The sequence below is a fragment of the Lepidochelys olivacea genome (genome assembly GCF_965140295.1).
Source record: "Lepidochelys olivacea isolate rLepOli2 genome assembly, chromosome: 28".
Classification (NCBI taxonomy): domain Eukaryota; kingdom Metazoa; phylum Chordata; order Testudines; family Cheloniidae; genus Lepidochelys; species Lepidochelys olivacea.
The window spans coordinates 1,921,426-1,938,234 of record NC_140438.1 but is presented as its reverse complement, the minus strand read 5'-3'; the positions used below and the strand labels follow the sequence as shown (position 1 = coordinate 1,938,234).

Here is a 16,809-nt window from a genome sequence, read left to right as displayed (position 1 = left end):
TCTACTCCCATCTCCACCATGGGGCTGAGAGTCTTGGTAGTGAAGGGGGGGGGGAAGCCTCCAACACTTCGGGGGGGGGATCCCCTTCTGTCCCTGGGAGAGGGCAACCCCAATCCGCTCATGCTCCGTCAATCCTTGGTGCACCGGGGGGCTTGTACCCCAGAATCTTTCCAGTCCTGTAAAAGGGGGGAGGAAGCAGTTGATGGGCAGACTGCGAGGGGAGGACGGCCGCAGAGGGGGCACTGTGTTACTTAACCATTCCCCAAGGAAGCCATGTGCGGTAAGGAGTGCCAGCCGTGGCCGGCTGAGTCCCGAACCCGGGGGCTGCTGCACGGGGCGGGTCTGGGTGTGGGGCTGAAGGGCGGGGTGCTCCGGGGCTAGTTTATTCGGGTGGTCGGCGGTCAAAACCCCTGGCAGCGTGCTGTCTTGGTGCTTCGGTCAATAAACGTCGCCTCGATTTCCCTGGAGACCCGTGTGGGTGCTGTGTGTCCGGTGGAGGGGGGCGGGGTCTAGCTGGCTGGGGGCGGGGCACTGATCTGTGGAGGCGGACCACGGATTGGAGGCTGGGGCGGGGGCTTGTGTTGCCTGTGGCTTGGGGAGGTGGCCCTCCGGGTGGCACAGACCAGGGCGGGTGGTAGCCTGACACCCACCCTGGCTCCCTGAGCTCATCTATTCTGGCCTTCTGCCCCCACCCCTTGCGTCTGGCCCAGCCCCCTTTCGCAGGCTCCGCCCACTTGCCTCCCTCAGGCCACGCCCCTTTCTGGTGGACGCACCTACTGTCCCCTTGCCTCCCTGTGACTCCGCCTCTTTCTGATGACCCCATCCACTTGCCCCCTCAAGCCCCGCCCCTTTTTGCCATTCCCAAGGGCTGTCTGGCCCCACCCTCAGGCCACGCCCCTTTCTGATGGTCCCACCCACTGTCCTCCTGGTTCCTCCCTCTTGTCTCCCCGTGACCCCCACCTCTTTTCCCTGGCCCCACTCGTCTCAAGCCCTGCCCCAACTGCTGTCTCTGGACACGCCCCCTTGCTCTGGCCCCTCCCATTTGCCTCTCTGCAGGCCACGCCCCTTTCTGATGGTCCTGCCCACTGACCGCCTGCCCCGCCCCGCAACTTACCGCCCTCAAGCCATGCCCCTTTTGCTCGTCCCAACGCCTGTCTCTGGCCCCGCCCACCGCCTGTCTCTGGCCCCGCCCCTTTCTAATGGCTCCACCCACTGTCTCTGGGCCCATGCCGTGGCCCCCCTCCCCCTTGCCTCCCTGTGACCCCGCCTCTTTCTGATGGCCACACCCACTTGCCCCCTTATGCCCCGCCCCTTTTTGCCATTCCCAACCGCCGTCTCTGGCCGCGCCCCCTTTTTCTGACCCCCCCCACGGGCTACGCCCCTTTCTGATGGTCCTGCCCCCTGGCCCCACCCACTTGTCCACCCCCTCCAAGCCCTGCCCCTTTTTTGCGCCAGTTCCCAACCGCTCTCGCTGGCCCCGCCCCCTTCCCTCCGGCCCCGCCCCCTGTGTCCTCCCGGCCGGAGGGCCCCGGCCGGAGGGCCCCAGCCGTTGGTCTCCCTTTCAGCCCCGCCCCCTTTCCCCTGCCACCTCCCACTCGTCTCGCCCCCCTCGCGCCGCCCAGTGTGGCGCATGCGCGCGCCGCTTCCGCTCGAGACCCCGCCCTCCTCTTTCCGCGCGGGTCGGGCCTTATTTGGCGCGCGCGCCCCCCCAACCTCCCGCTTCCGTCCTCGCGCGCGACCCCTCACCCGGAAGTGGTTCGACCGGAAACGAATCCGCCGCCGGCGGACCGACTCAAGGGGGCGGGGGGGCCCGACAGCGGCGGCCGCTGAGCCCGACGGGAGCCAGGCGCGAGACCGACCCCCCCCCCCGCCGCGACCCCCCCCCGCCTCCTCTCCCCGCGCTCTGCCCCTCCCCCCTCGCCCCGCCGCCGCCGGCTCGCGGCCCCGTGGCCCGGCCCGGGCGCGAAGCTGGCGGAGCTGGGCCGGGCGGGGGGCGGCGGGGCCGGGGCCGGGGCCGGGATGATGCGGACTCAGTGTCTGCTCGGCCTGCGGACCTTCGTGGCCTTCGCCACCAAGCTCTGGAGCTTCCTCCTCTACCTGCTGCGGCGCCAGGTCCGCACCGTGAGTGCCGGCCGGGGGGGCCCGGGGGGGGCCGGGGGGGGCCGCGGAGCGACGGGACCTGGGCCGGGGGGGGGCCCGGGGGGGGGCCGCGGAGCAACGGGACCTGGGCCGGGGGGGGGCCCGGGGGGGCCGCGGAGCAACGGGACCTGGGCCGGGGGGGGACCCGGGGGGGGGCCGCGGAGCGACGGGACCTGGGCCGGGGTGGGGCCCGGGGGGGCCCGGGGGGGCCGCGGAGCAACGGGACCTGGGCTGGGGGGGGCCCGGGGGGGCCGCGGAGCGACGGGACCTGGGCCGGCCGGGGGGGCCCGGTGGGGCTGCGGAGCGACGGGACCTGGGCCGGGGGGGGGACCTGGGGGGGCCGCGGAGCGACGGGACCTGGGCCGGGGGGGGACCTGGGGGGGCCGCGGAGCGACGGGACCTGGGCCGGGGGGGGGCCCGGGGGGGCCGCGGAGCAACGGGACCTGGGCCGGGGGGGGGACCCGGGGGGGGGCCGCGGAGCAACGGGACCTGGGCCGGGGGGGGCCCGGGGGGGCCGCGGAGCAACGGGACCTGGGCCGGGGGGGGACCCGGGGGGGGGCCGCGGAGCGACGGGACCTGGGCCGGGGGGGGCCCGGGGGGGCCCGGGGGGGCCGCGGAGCAACGGGACCTGGGCCGGGGGGGGCCCGGGGGGGCCGCGGAGCGACGGGACCTGGGCCGGCCGGGGGGGCCCGGTGGGGCTGCGGAGCGACGGGACCTGGGCCGGGGGGGGGCTGCGGAGCGACGGGACCTGGGCCGGGGGGGGGGCCCGGGGGGGGCCGCGGAGCGACGGGACCTGGGCCGGGGGGGGGACCCGTGGAGCTGGACCTGAGGTGGGGGGACCTGGGGGGCAACTCGGGAGTGAGGCTGGGGGGGCAACAGGGTAGCAGGGTTGGGGTTGGACTTGGCGGGGGGGGGCAACTCGGGAGCGAGGCTGGGGGGGTTGTACCGGGGCCTGGGGGGCAGCAGAGTAACGGGACCTGGGGTGGGGGGCAGGGCTGGGGGGGATCCGGGGGGCAACTCGGAAGTGAGGCTGGGGGGGGGACAGGGACAGGGATGGGGCCTGGGGTTGGACTTGGCTGGGGGGGAATCCGGGGAGCGGGACGTGGGGGGGGAGCATGACTGGAGGAGGGGACCTGGGGGGCAACCAGGAAGCGGGCCCTGGGGGGCCGACAGGGTAGCGGGGCTGGGGTTGGACCCGCTGAGCGGGGCCTGGGGGACGACGACCCAGGGGGAACTGGGGAGTGGGGCTGCAGGGGGGAATCCAGGGGGCAACTAGGGAGCGAGGCATGGTGGGGTGGGGGTGGGGCGCGGAGACCTGGGGGACAACTGGGGAGCGGGACCCAGACCCGGGGGGCACCTGGGGAACTGGGTTGAGGGGAGCTGGAGGGAGGAACTGGAGAGCTGGCGTTGGGGGATCTTGGGGCCTGTTGGGACTATCCAGGGAGACTGGGAAGGTAACTAGGGGGCTGGCTAGCGTGATCTGGGGGGATTAGGAGGGCACCTGGGGCTGATTGCGGGAGGTTTGCGGGGGGGCTGGGATGCAGGGAGAGCCGGGAAGACCGTGGTTGGGTTGTCTGGGGGGACAATTGGGGGTCCGGTGGGGGGAGCTTTGGTAGAGTGGTAAGGGGCAATTGGGGGTGACTTGGGGGGATGGTGTGTGCGAGGGGCTGGGGAGGATCTGGGAAGACAATTGGGAGGCTGACTGGGGGGGGGGGGTCCAGGGAGACGCTGGGGGGGATTGCAGGACAGCTGGGGAGCTGGCATGGGGGTATCTGGGGGGTCATCTGGGGCAATGGAACAGGGACTCGGGGGAGGTAAAAAAGCACCCAAGGGCAGGGGCAAAGGGTATTTAAGAGGTAGCGAAGGTACAGGGGGATCTGGGGGGCTGGCATCCCGGTGGAGGTAGGAGGGGAGATAGACAAGAGGGTTCTGGGGGCGACTGGCCCCCTTGAGCAGTCTTGGGGGGTGCCTGGGGTTCGGGGCCCATGGAGACTTGAAGGCATTTAAGTGGGGGAGGTATCTGAGGGGGTTGGGGCTGTGGGGTAGGATGCTGAACCCCTGGAACTGGGATGGGGAGAGCAGCTGGGGCACAAAGGACTGGGGCGTCATTATGCTGGCTCTGAGTGTCTTTGGCTGCTTGGGAGTGTGTGTGTGTGTCCGGGGGGGCGAGGGGGGTGCTAAGTTACTTGCTGCCCCAATGTTATTTGCTGCTCCACATCTATTCTGGAAAGTGGCGTTTAATCCTCCCCTCCCTGCCAGCGGCTGCTTGGAGCCCATCAAGGGGGCCTGGCGAGTTCACAGGCAGGTGACATCCGGGTCTTTGATTGGCGCAAAGATCCAAAAGCCCATAAAGCCGGTAGGAAACCCGCCGGTGGCTTTTTGGTGTGTTGACCCCCAAGCCCCTCGCTTCTGGGCTCAGGGGGAAGGAAACTGACCGTGAAATGTACGTGTAACTTCCCTGCCTCAGAGTGCAGTGAAAGCCTCATCTCGCAACCCCCTGGGAGGTAGATCAGGATCATCCCACTTTGTCAGACGGGGAAACCGAGTCACAGAGCGGGAAGGGACTTGAGGCCGCATGGACTTGGCAGGCCATCAGGACTAGAATCCTGCTCTAATCCATTAGCCCTCGCTCCCCTCCCAGGGCTGGAGGGAGAACCCAGGAGTCCTGGCTCCCAGACCCCCCTGCTCTAACCACTAGCCCCTCTATCCATGTAGTTAAATGCATGGAAATGAAGTTTACCAACCCCCTCCCCCCATCTCTGTCAAATTCTGCCAGGTTTAAAGGGGCAAGACATTTACTCTGGGCATTCGGCTGCTCTCTGTGTCGAGTCACGTTCACCCTCGCCTTCGAAGCCCCAGGTGGAAGATCCCGGGGGGATCAGAGCATCCCCTTATAATCCGGGAAAGAAACCTTTGAAAGGAGGATCTGGACTCCGGGGTGTCTGGATCCAGCTCATTTGCCTCCCTCTGTGATCTTGGGAAAATGGCTTTGCCATGCCTCAGTTTCCCCATCTTGAAACTTGTCAGACTGGAAATTCCTTGGGCAGGGACTGGTGGGGGGCCCCCATTTCGGGTGGGGGAAGCTCTGTGCGGCATCTGGTATGGTGGGGGACCCCCGATCTCGGGCAGGGGGAGCTCTGTGTGGCACCTGGAATACCGGAGGAGCCCCCCGATCTTGATCAGGGTGAGCTAGGGCCCTGATCTCAGTCCATGGTGGTGGAAATTGTTTTGTTTTTTTTTAAAGCTGTGCAGCATTTGGTGCAATGGTGGGGTGACCCCAATCTCAGTTTGGGGGGAGCCTTTAGGCAGATGGCGCCCCTTAACTCCAGTGCCAGGGTGACGTTAACGCGGACCAGGAACTTAATTCCAGCAGGGCCGCGGCTTCAGTCCCACTTTACGCTGGTGTCTGGTGCCCGAAGTCTGGAGCTCCCACCCCCCCATCTGAGACACGGGCCTGGGTAGAAACCTGACCCAGAGATCCACAACTCCAGGTATTGGTGGGGTGTATGTGGAAGGGTGGCTCAGTGGTTAGTGTTTTGGCCTAGGACCAACGAGGCTGAAGTTTAAGCCTTTGGGGAAACCGAGGCCGAGAGAGTGAGCCTGTAAAATAGGCGACCTACCTTAGATTGGGAGGCCCTCAGATACCAGGGTGATGGGCTCCGGTCAGTTTGTTGTGGATTTTGGGACAGCGGAATATAGTGTGTTTCGGCCGTAGATTTCAAGACACTTTCCAAAGGTGGGCGGGATTGTTAGATATGGGGAAACTGAGGCACAGAAGGGGGACATGCCCCAGGTCACCCAGCGTGCTGAGGACAGAACCCAGGCGTCCTGCCCCCCCTCGGCCATGCTGTCTCTTAGCCTAGTTGTGCCGCGTTGCTTGCGTGCTGTCCGCAGCGTTACGGAGGTGAGAGTGTGTCTGTGTTTCTCTGCCGACTGCGGGTGCAGCGCCCGGCTCAATGGGACCCTGAGCTTTTCCTGGGGGTGGGGAATGGGGTGGGGGGGCTTTCTCCTCCAGGGGGTACTGGCTCTGACACGGCCCACGCAGGCTGTCAAAGTCACTGCCCCATAGACCTCGGGGCTAAACTCCCGTGTCCCTCTGGCCTTTGCCACGGGCCACTGGGTGGCTCTGTGTTTCCAGCTTTGGGCTGCTGGGACCCAGGCATCCTGGCACCGTCTGGGGTGTGTGTGATGGGATGGGGTCCTGGTGCCATGGGGGGTGGAGTGAGGTAAGGGGACCCAGGCGTCCGGGCTCCATCCCCGGGACGGGGAGTTGGGACCCCGGCGTCCAGGCTCCGTCCCCGGGAGGCATACCTAACGCTTGCTCTGCGTTTGTCTTCTGTCTTGGAACACCTGCTAGTGGGAGGGTTAATATGCTTAAAACACTGCCCGGTGCCAACCCCAGATGCCTCCTCTGGGCAGGTGATGGGCAGGCCGGGGCCCGGGTTGTGTGCCCGGGCATGGCTGCTGACTGGGGGCTGGTCTTAGTCCTGATTTTAACCTGGGGGGGCCCTGTCACTCCTGGGGCTGGCTTGGCTGGGAGCGGGGTGAGAGCCCGATTGCTGTGCTCCCCCGAGCTGCTAACCCCGCCGCCAGCCCTCCAGCATCTTCCCATGATTCCCCTGGCACACCTAGGACAGCTGAGCTCTCCCACAATGCACTGGGCTGGTCAAGCGCCTTGGTGCAGAGCATCCTGGGAATCCTAGCGCCCGCGCGGACGCGGTACCTTGTGCCGGATCACACAGCGTGGACTCTCCCGTTGTGCCGGGGCACTGCACGGATGCCGATCGATCGGGGGACCCCACTGGGCTGCGTGCGATGGAGGGGACCCCTATCTTTACCTAGAGGGTAAAGGCCCCTGAGCTAGCCAGTCCTTGCCCCTGGGCCGGATGGGAGCCCCGTTCCCTGGCCAGCCCATAACCAAATCTCCACTGCTGCTCCTGCAGGGGGGTGGGTCGGAAGCAGCCGCTGGCTGGCCCCCGGGCCCTGTGATTTCCAACTGCCCTGTGGCCGGACTGAGACGGGGGCCGTGTAAGCTGTTCTCTGCGGGCTGGGATTGCGCTTTCCCCGCTCAGCGGGGCGGGGGGGCTGGGGTCCTTTGGACCCCACCTGTTTCCCCTGCTCCGAGGGTTCCTGAGCTGCCGCCTCTCCCCGTGGTCTCAGGCCTCGCCAGATCCAATGCCAGGCAGCCCGTGGATCGGATCAGCCGGGGTGAACCAGCTGGGAAAGCTAATTCTGGGAGGAGGCCCTCGCAGCTGGCCCTGGAGTCACGTCCTGCTGCCCCCGGGGCCAGCGCCAGCCACTGGCCAAGCGGCGCATGACCCGTGGGGCGCGGGATCCGTGCCCTTGCCAAGGGACGACAGGTGCCGGGGGCTGTGACCGGGGCGCAGTTTGAGTTGGGGAAGCAGGTGGGTGGTTAAAATAGAGACTGGGAGGTGTGAAGGGAGCAGGGGTGAGCCCATGGCAGATCTAATCCAGGCTTCTCCAGTGCAGGCAGGTGCTGTGACATGTCATAGGGCAGGGCGGACGGGGGCCCAAAAGGCACGACAGAGGGAGGGGAGGGGAGGGGGGGTCTGGTGGGTTAGAGCAGGGTGGGCCAGGAACCCGGACTCCTGGGTTCTGTTCCCCCCTCTGTCAAAAAGGGGAGCCATGTTTTTTACCAGCATGAGTCCGGACTCCTGGGTTCCATCCAGATTCATTCCTGTCTTGTTAATTCCCCTGTTGTGTCTATGCTCCTGACCTGCTCTAAACACCTGAGATGGAACCCACTCCCCTCCCAGAGCTGGGGAGAGAACCCAGGAGTCCTGGCTCCTAGCCACCCCTGCTCTAACCCTCCAGACACCCCTCCCCTCCCAGAGCTGGGGAGAGAACGCAGGCATCCTGGCTCCCAGCCCCGCAGCTCTGACCCACCAGATGGGGATGGGGGGGGGCACAGAGCATGTGGAATGAATGGAGGAGTGGGGAGAAATGGGGGGAGGTTGGAGGGACAAGGGGGGAGTCCCTCAAGTAGAAGGGGGTGTCAACACATGGAGCTTGTGGGAGGCCCCCGGACATGGGTTGTTACAGAGGCATGCCCGTGTGTGGCGGGGGACTGGGATGATCTGGGGGCAGGGGGGTTAGCAGCCGGGCTCTCCTCCCGGCTATGACAGCCCGTCCCGCTCTCCTCGCGGCAGGTGATCCAGTACCAGACGGTGCGCTATGATGTGCTCCCTCTCTCCCCGGCTGCACGGAACCGGCTTAGTAAGTGTCCCCGCCCCTCAGCTCCCAGCCCCCACTGCCTTCCCAGAGCTGGGGAGAGAACCCAGGCATCCGAGGTCCCAGCCCCCCCTTCTCTAACCCACCAGACCCCACTCTCTTGCCAGAGCTGGGGAGAGAACCCAGGCGTCTTGGCTTCTAGCTCCCCCTTCTCTAACCCACCAGACCCCGCTCCCCTCCCAGAGCTGGGGAGCAGGAGGGCCTCCCCAGATTTTCTGGGTTAAGAGGGGGTGTCTCCCCAGGAGTGGCAAAGGGGTGGGGCTGCATCTAAACCTTACAGCAGATTGGTCCAACGGGGTCCCTGCCATGGGGCAGCATGCGGTGGGGGGTGTGGTGAGAGGGACTGGATGCCTGTTTCTCAGGGCTGATGTTGATTGGTGGGGGGGAGGGTTTTGCAGGCCACATCTGACAGCTCCCTCTCCCCACCCAGACCAGGTGAAGCGGAAGGTCCTGGTGCTCGACCTGGACGAGACGTTGATCCACTCGCACCACGATGGGGTGATGCGACCCACGGTGCGGCCCGGGACCCCTCCCGACTTCATCCTCAAGGTGAGCCGGTGGCCAGGCGCCGAGGAGTGAACTCTGGCTGGCGGGACGGGGGAGATCTGGGGGTGTGTGAGAGGGGGGAGATCAGGGGGAGATTGCCTCTGTGTTGGTGTGTGGAGGGTTCTGTCCTCCTGCACGCGTGCAACGCCCAGGTAAATTTATGTAGGTCCTACACCCATGCCCCCGCCTCGGCCACATCCTTCACTCCAGACACAATGGGAACTGCCTTTCTGTGGGGACTATATGCCACAAGTCAAAGCTATCTAGGGCCTTTCCCCTCTAGGGGGCGCCGGCTGCAGGCTCAGGGGAGCGATGGGGAATGGGGGACCCTGCTTTACCTGTCTCCTCTCCGGTCTCCAGGTTGTGATAGACAAACACCCCGTCCGCTTTTTTGTACATAAGAGGCCGCACGTGGATTTTTTCCTAGAAGTGGTAAGTGGCCCCCCCGCCGTGTTCTGCTTTCTTCCGGGGTGGGGTCCTGTTTTCAGACCCACGTCAGCGCGGATCATGCCCCCTCTCTTCCCCACCCACCACGCTATTCTCCCCAACCCCCACAATGAAATTTGGCTGGCACAACAGCCGGCTGTAGAGGCCCGACTAGGTTCCCGGCTCTGCCGCTGACTCCCCTGCCCAACCCACTTGACTACAGAACCGGGGAGAGACCCCAGAATTCCTGACTCCCAGACCCCGCTGCTGTAACCCACTCAACCCCAGATCCAGGGAGAGAACCCAGGCGTCCTGGCTCCCAGCCCCTCCTGCTCTAACCCACCAGACACCATTCCCCTCCCAGAGACAGGGAGAGAGCCCAGGAGTCCTGGGTTCCAGCCAAACTTTTGGCTCTGTTAATAGTGGATAGTTCTCTGTGAACTTCCACTCAGCGTGCAGTGACCGTGAATTTAGGAGCCGATAGCGAAGGGATAGAAGCGAAGCCAGGAGAGAATCGCTCCAGTTGCCCTGGTCTCTACGCTCCCCCTGAAGCTCTGGGACAGGGTCGCTGTCAGCAACAGGATACAGGTCTAGACGGACCGTTGGTTTGATGCATTAGGGCAGCTTCTACGTTTTCAAATGCACTCTGCCTCAGTTTCCCCTCTGCAGCAAAAGTGCCCTTGTGCTCAAGTCACTCTGACAGAGAGGGAGTTCGTTGTGATTGGAGCCAGGCGGACAGGCCCCCTGCCCCCAGGGCAGTAAATTCTCCAGCCCCTGCCTTGCACCCCAGAGAGATGCCTCTTGTACTGTCCACCTCATTACGTTGTTCGTCATATTGTCTCTCTATAAATCATGGGACGCTCACATCTTGAATACTGCCTGCAGATGCGGCCGCCCCACTTCCAAAAAGATCTATCGGGATTGGAAAAGGTTCAGAAAAGGGCAACAAAAATGATTAGGGTGTGAGGAGAGGTTAATAAGACTGGGACTTCTCAGCTTGGAAAAGAGACGGCTAAGGAGGGATATGAGAGAGGTCTATCAAATGATGACGGGTGCGGAGAAAGTAAATAAGGAAGTGTTATTTATTCCTCATAACACAAGTACTAGGGGTCACCCAATGAAATAAACAGGCAGCAGGTTGAAAACGAACAAAAGGAAGTATTTCTTCGCACAATGCACTGTCAACCTGTGGAACTGCTCGCCACTGGGTGTTGTGAAGGCCAAGACGAGAAGAGGGTTTAAAAAAAAAAACTAGATATGTTCCTGGAGGACAGGTCCATCAGTGGCTATTCGCCAGGATGGGCAGGGACGGGGTCCCTGGTCTCTGCCAGAAGCTGGGAATGGGGGCCAGGGGATGGATCACTTGATGATTCCCTGTTCTGTTCCTTCCCTCTGGGGCACCCGGCATTGGCCGCTGTCGGATGACAGGATACTGGGCTCGATGGACCTTTGGTCTGGCCATTGAAATGTCACTTCCGTGGAAGAGAAAACAGCCACACAGGTTTATTAGCTGGAGAGAGGTCAATTGTTTTTCAGCAATAAAGGCATAAAAGGTGGGCGTTGGTTACAAAGTTAAACACGCATTCGAAACCCGAAACATCACCAAGGCTCAGGAAGATTCAAGGAAACAGCTTTTCTCACCTCCCCAGCCATTGCAGGTCTTAGCAGAGAGCGACGAACCCCCCAGTGACAAACTGCCCCGTTAACCGCACACCTCGTTTGGAACCGGAAGTAGGCAATCGGCCAGCAGCAGAGGCGAGGGGGGGAAAAAAAAGGCAAATACATCATGAAGTTTCCAAGCTGTATTAAGTCACCGTTCAGCTGTAAGCTTTTGAAATGCTTTGTCCAGCGGTACGAAGGTTTCAGAGTTACAAACGACCGTCCTTCCCGAGGGATTCGTAACTCTTGAGGCTCTGCCGTAGCTAATACCTGTCCAACAGCTGTGGGTCAGTCCTCTCCTGACAGGGGGTTTCCCGGACTCGCAGTGTGTTTCAGTAACAGACCTGCAGTAAAATCTCATCGCTCCTTAGGCTGCGTTGATGCGCATGGTTTAACGGGACGGTGATAGTCAGCAGATTATGGCTTTTCAAAGGACACCTCGCTGTCGCTGGGTGTTGGGCGGGGGGCCGCGTGCGGAGGTAGAGGGGTCCTTCCCCGAAGAGATCCGTCTAGACCAAGCGTGGGAGAGGAAACTGAGGCACAGAGGGGAAGGGACTTGCCCAAGCAGGCTGGTGGCAGAGCCAAAGGATGAAACCCAGGAGTCCTGGCTCCCAGCCCCACCCCCCCCCAACCATCAGATCCCACTGCCTTCCCAGAGCCGGGGAGAGAACCCAGGAGTCCAGGCTCCCAGCCCCCCCCGGCTCTAACCACTAGACCCCACTGCCCTCCCTAGAACTGGACCTCCATGACCATACATGCGTGCTCAAGGACACTGCCATTCGCCCTGCTCTCTCGGGGGCCCATGGGGGTCACTAGCTGGCAGTCCCCCCCCGGGAGGAGGCGGAGGTCTCCGTCCCGCCCTGATTTCCTCTCCCTCCCTTCCCCGCCACGCCCAGGTGAGCCAGTGGTACGAGTTGGTGGTGTTCACGGCCAGCATGGAGATCTACGGCTCCGCGGTGGCGGACAAGCTGGACAACAACAGGAGTATCCTCAAGAGAAGGTATTACCGGCAGGTGAGTGGGGGGCGGGGCGTGGGGCAGGGGGGGAGTAGGATGGGGAAGGAGGGGAGAGGCTTGGGGGCAGTGGGGGGCGGGGCTTTGGAGAGCAGAGTCGGGGAGGGGCTTAGAGAAAGCAGGGTTGGGGAGCTGAGGGGGGTCAGGGTGGAGGGGCTGGGAGAGAGGTGGGCTGGGGGCGGAGCTTAGAGGGGGCTGGGGGCGGGGCTTTGGACAGAAGAGCTGGTGGGTGATGGACCAGGAGCTCAAGAGAAGGGGGCGGGGCTTCAGTGTGGGGGGGCAGAGCAGCCAATTGCATGCTGGGTGGCAGCTGGGGTGCCCCTGCGTTCCCTCCCCCCCCCGAATGCTGGGGGCTCACCGGCTGGGTGGGGTGCTCCCCCTCTCTGAGCACGGCCCCAGGGGCCCGGCTACAGGGTGGGAGGCGTGTGGGGCATTGGGGGGCACCCCAGGGCTTTGCAGCTACTCACCCCCCCCCCTTGCCTGCCCCCCTCCAGCACTGCACTTTGGAGCTGGGCAGCTACATTAAGGACCTGGCGGTGGTGCACAGCGACCTGTCGAGTGTCGTCATCCTGGACAACTCGCCGGGTGCCTACCGGAGCCATCCAGGTACGAGCCAGACCCCCCCCCCCCGCCCCCGGGGCCGGGAGAGAACCCAGGAGTCCTGGCTTCCACCCCCCGTGCTAATAACCAGCCCCCCACTCCCTGCCCAGGACCAGGAGACAACCCAGGAGTCCTGGTTCCCGGACCCCACTTCCCCCCGCCCGGGGCCGGGAGAGAACCCAGGAGTCCTGGCTCCCGGCCCCCACTCCCCCCCGCCTGGGGCCGGGAGAGAACCCAGGAGTCCTGCCTCCCGGCCCCCACTCCTCCCCCGCCCGGGGCCGCGAGACAACCCAGGAGTCCTGCCTCCTGGCCCCCGCGGGAACCACTAACCCCCACTCGCTGCCTGCGGCCGGGAGAGAACCCAGGCGTCCTGGCTCCCAGCCCTCCCTGCTCTAACCCAGCAGCCCCCCACCCACGCCTCTCCAAGAGGGGTGTTGCCCCTCTCCCGATTGCGGGAGGGTCTCTCCTCCCCACCCCCGTCCCATGTCCTGACTGAGGGGAAGTGGCTCCCCCCAAATGGACCATGATCCACAGAGCCCCCTCCGGGGTTGTGCTGGGACCCGGGGAGGGGGTGGGGGGGCTGCATGTGGGTGTGTGGTACTGACCTGGACTCTGGGGGGGCGCGGGGGGGAACGTACACCTCCCCTTCTGCAGTTGGCCGGCGCCGCCCCTTTAAGAGGTGTCCGTCTGTCCCTGTCTCCTAGACAACGCCATCCCCATCAAGTCGTGGTTCAGCGACCCCAGCGACACCGCCCTGCTCAACCTGCTGCCCATGCTGGATGCCTTGAGGTACCCGCCGCCGGGGGGCCAGGACGCCTGGGTTCTCGCCCCACCGCCACGAGGGGGGTGGGGGCCAGAACTCCTGGGTTCTCTCCCTGGCTCTGGGAGGGTAGCGGGAGCTAGGGGTTAGAGCAGAGGGGGGGTGCTGGGAGCCAGGACGCCTGGGTCCCCGCCCTGGCTCTGCTTAACAGCCTGCACTGCTCTGCGTTGGGTGCCATCGGTGACCATGCCAAAGGCCTGAGATCCAAGCGGTCGCAGGCTGACCCGTATCCAGTAGCCCCCCGACCTGCGCTGCAGAGCCCAGGCTGGATGAGCAGGATGCTCCGGTGTCGGGCTGAGCCCCGAATCCCTGCCGGGCGCCCTCCTTCCTGGGGTGGCGTCTCCGCCTGCCTGGGTTACGACCCATTCGTGGCCCGACCCTCCAGGAACGTTTTTTTCCAGCCCCATTAGGGTTTTGGCCTTCACAACATCCTGTGGCAAGGAGTTCCACAGGTGAATTATTAGGCCGAGATCCAGCGAGGGGATCCTTTGACACTCCACACGGTCCCTGTGCTCTGTGCCTAGTCCCTAGGGGTGACTAGGTCAAAGGGGACTGGTTAATTAGAGCAGGAGGGCTGGGATTCAGGACTCCTGGGTTCTCTTCTAATGCTTCCTTTCCCCTCCTCAGGTTCACAGCAGACGTGCGGTCGGTGCTGAGCCGGAACCTCCATCAGCACCGCCTCTGGTGACGTCAGCACCTCCTTTCTTCGGGCGTGGGCCCCTGACCTCCGCTGTATCCCACCGCTGCCACCACCACTTCTCCCCTCCCCCGCGACATGGACTCCGCCCCCGGCTTTGTGGACTCTGGAGAAGAGCAGAGGCGGGGGCGAGGGGTGTTTATAAAACACCGAACCCCGCCCCCCCCATTCCCCACCGACAAACGACTCCCCCCCCACCTCCTGGGGACTGACTGGGCGGGCGGAGCTTACCCGGCAGCTGGACAAAGAAAGGGGGTGTGAAACTCTGTGGCGCGCGGATGGACGTGTCTCATCAGGCTGGGGGCTGGTTTTACAAGACCCCCCCCGCCCCCTCGGCCTTGTACAAAGACCTCGTTTTTTTTTCTTTTCGTTTCCTTTTTCGTTCCGTTCTTCCTTCTCCTTCGCGCCCCCCCCCCCCGGGGCGGAACAGGAGGTAAGCAACCTGGAGCCGCTTGATATACGGGGGGGGGGCTTGGGTCTCAGATCCGGACCCAAGGGACGACCCTTCGCTGGTTTCTCAGACTCGGGGGGGGGGGGGGGGAAGGAAAACCCAGGAGACAAATTATAGCCGCTAAGCAAGGCCAGAACCGGTGCTGTGTTCAGAGAGTTCTTACTGGGGGGGGTTCACTGCCCCCCCCCCCAGCCCGTTCCAGATGTTCAACAGCTGGAGTCTTGTGCAGGGAGAGGGAAGGATGCGGGCCCTGCCTCAGGGTGGGGGGGGGGGGAGTGGGGGCTGGTGGGTTAGAGCAGGGGGGCTGGGAGCCTGGACTCCTGGGTTCTCTCCCTGGCTCTTGGAGGGGCGGTGCTGGGGAAGCTGCAGCCGGGGGGGGGGAGGGACTGCTAGGGGTCAGTGCCCAGTTGGTTCACAAGCGGCAGGCCTCTGTGCCTCAGTTTCCCCAGAGGCACAGAGCTCCTGTGCCCCCAGGCCCGGGTTGTCTGCGGTTCTCGCCAGGCGGGGCGCCGGGAGAGGGTTTGAGGGCCCCCTTCAGTGGGGGGCCTGTCGTGAGGGGTAAAGCGGGGTTCAAGGATCAGCTGAGGACATGGCTGCACCATCAGGCCCCCCGCAGCAGGATGGAACCCAGGCGTCCTGGCTCCTAGCCTCCCATTCGGGGTGAGATGGGGGCACCGTCCCCCGTTCTGGGCTGTGGGGTAACAGGGGACCTCTCACCTGCTGGAGATGGTGTAGCCTGAGCGGGCGGAAGGTCAATCCAGGCAGAGTGGGTGTTGTGGGGTGGGGGGCGCCCTTCCCTGGCAGGCAGGGGGGTGCTGGGGGGGCTCAGCAGGGGGCGCTCTCCCCTGGCAGGTGGGGCTGGCCCCTGGGGGGCAGGGCACGTTCCATTTTTCATTTGAAGGGTAAAATATCCCCCCCCCTCCCCCGAGGAAGTGGCAAAATACCCCGGTACTTTCCTGGGCCCAGGGGAACTCTGCGGTCGGAGCCAGGTTCTGGTTTCAGGCACTTCCTACCCTTCCCCGCCACCGCCAGCGTGCAGTGCATCATGGGAGCCTCCCTTGGCAGGAGATGTGGGGGGCGGAACTGTTCCTTGGAGGAGCTGCATCTGGGCGAGGGGGCACCGGCCGCCCCGCCCTGCCCCTCCCCCCCCAGAGGTGGCCGCATCTCAGTGCTGGGCGAGGGGTCCCCGGGTCCCCGGCCGCCCCACCCCAGAGGTGGCTGCATCTCAGCGCCGGGTGAGGGGTCCCCAGGTCACCGGCCGCCCCGCCCCTCCCCTAGAGGTGGCCGCATCTCAGTGCTGGGCGAGGGGTCCCCGGGTCACTGGCCGCCCCGCCCCAGAGGTGGCCGCATCTCAGCGCTGGGCGAGGGGTCCCCGGGTCACTGGCCGCCCCACCCCAGAGGTGGCCGCATCTCAGCGCTGGGCGAGGGGTCCTTGGGTCACCGGCCGCCCCGCCCCAGAGGTGGCCGCATCTCAGCGCTGGGCGAGGGGTCACTGGCCACCCTGTTCCTGGCTCCCAGCCCCACCCCCCCGCGCTCTGACCCACCAGCCCCCACTCCCCTCCCAGAGCCGGGTGGAGAACCCAGGCGTCCGGGCTCCCAGCCCCCCTCCCCCGCTCTGACGGCGATTGCGTCCTCTCCCCCCCCACCCCCACGGCTGTTCCACTTCCCTCCCTTTGGTCTCTGGTGCCCGCAATGGTTTCACCCACCTCCCTGTACCCCCCCCTTCTCGTTTGGTTTCTTCCACAATGTACCCCCCCCCTTTGTCCCCCTTTCCATGGTTCCTCCCTTCGGCTTGGTCTCCCCCCCCCCCATTGGTCTGTTTCCCTCCCACGCCGTACCCCTGCCGCACGTGACAGCGCCCTGTTTATCGGCCTCCCGGCCGGATCTTCTTCCCGGAGGGCACGTGACCAGCCTCCTTCCGTGACGTCAGTCACATGATCGGGATTCACTCACCCTGCGCTTCCGCGGCATCCTTCCGCCGTCCTTTCTCTGGCTCTCCCCCCCCCGCCCCCGGCCACCGCCAGGCCCCCTTCCGCCGCTGCCCACCGCCTGCGGGGCCCGGCGCTTCCCCCCCGGCTACGGGCCGCGCCTCCTGCCCTCCCGCCCGTCGCCGCACTACTTTGTTTTGGAGTCAAACTGCCACGCAAGTGGCGCTGTGTACGCCGCCTCGGCCTCTGTGAATCCCGCCTGGGCGTAGCGCGGCGCG

General features: G+C 65.1%; 1 protein-coding gene across 3 annotated transcripts; it reads left to right on the top strand.

The window, feature by feature from the left end:
- The first annotated feature begins 1,968 nt into the window (after positions 1–1,968).
- Positions 1,969–14,516, top strand: CTDNEP1 (CTD nuclear envelope phosphatase 1). Of its 3 annotated transcripts, none has more exons than XM_084616305.1 (8): positions 1,969–2,121; positions 8,310–8,376; positions 8,822–8,940; positions 9,298–9,369; positions 11,919–12,022; positions 12,530–12,641; positions 13,340–13,424; positions 14,083–14,516. In XM_084616305.1, the coding sequence occupies exons 1-7, from the start codon at positions 2,020–2,022 to the stop codon at positions 13,421–13,423; spliced, it is 660 nt and encodes a 219-aa protein (XP_084472431.1). In that variant the 5' UTR covers positions 1,969–2,019; the 3' UTR covers position 13,424; positions 14,083–14,516. The 3 variants fall into 3 exon arrangements, with proteins under 3 accessions (XP_084472431.1, XP_084472429.1, XP_084472430.1); XM_084616303.1 differs by having other exon boundaries at positions 1,970–2,121; positions 11,919–12,035; XM_084616304.1 differs by having other exon boundaries at positions 1,979–2,112; positions 11,919–12,035.
- The last annotated feature ends 2,293 nt before the right edge of the window (positions 14,517–16,809 follow it).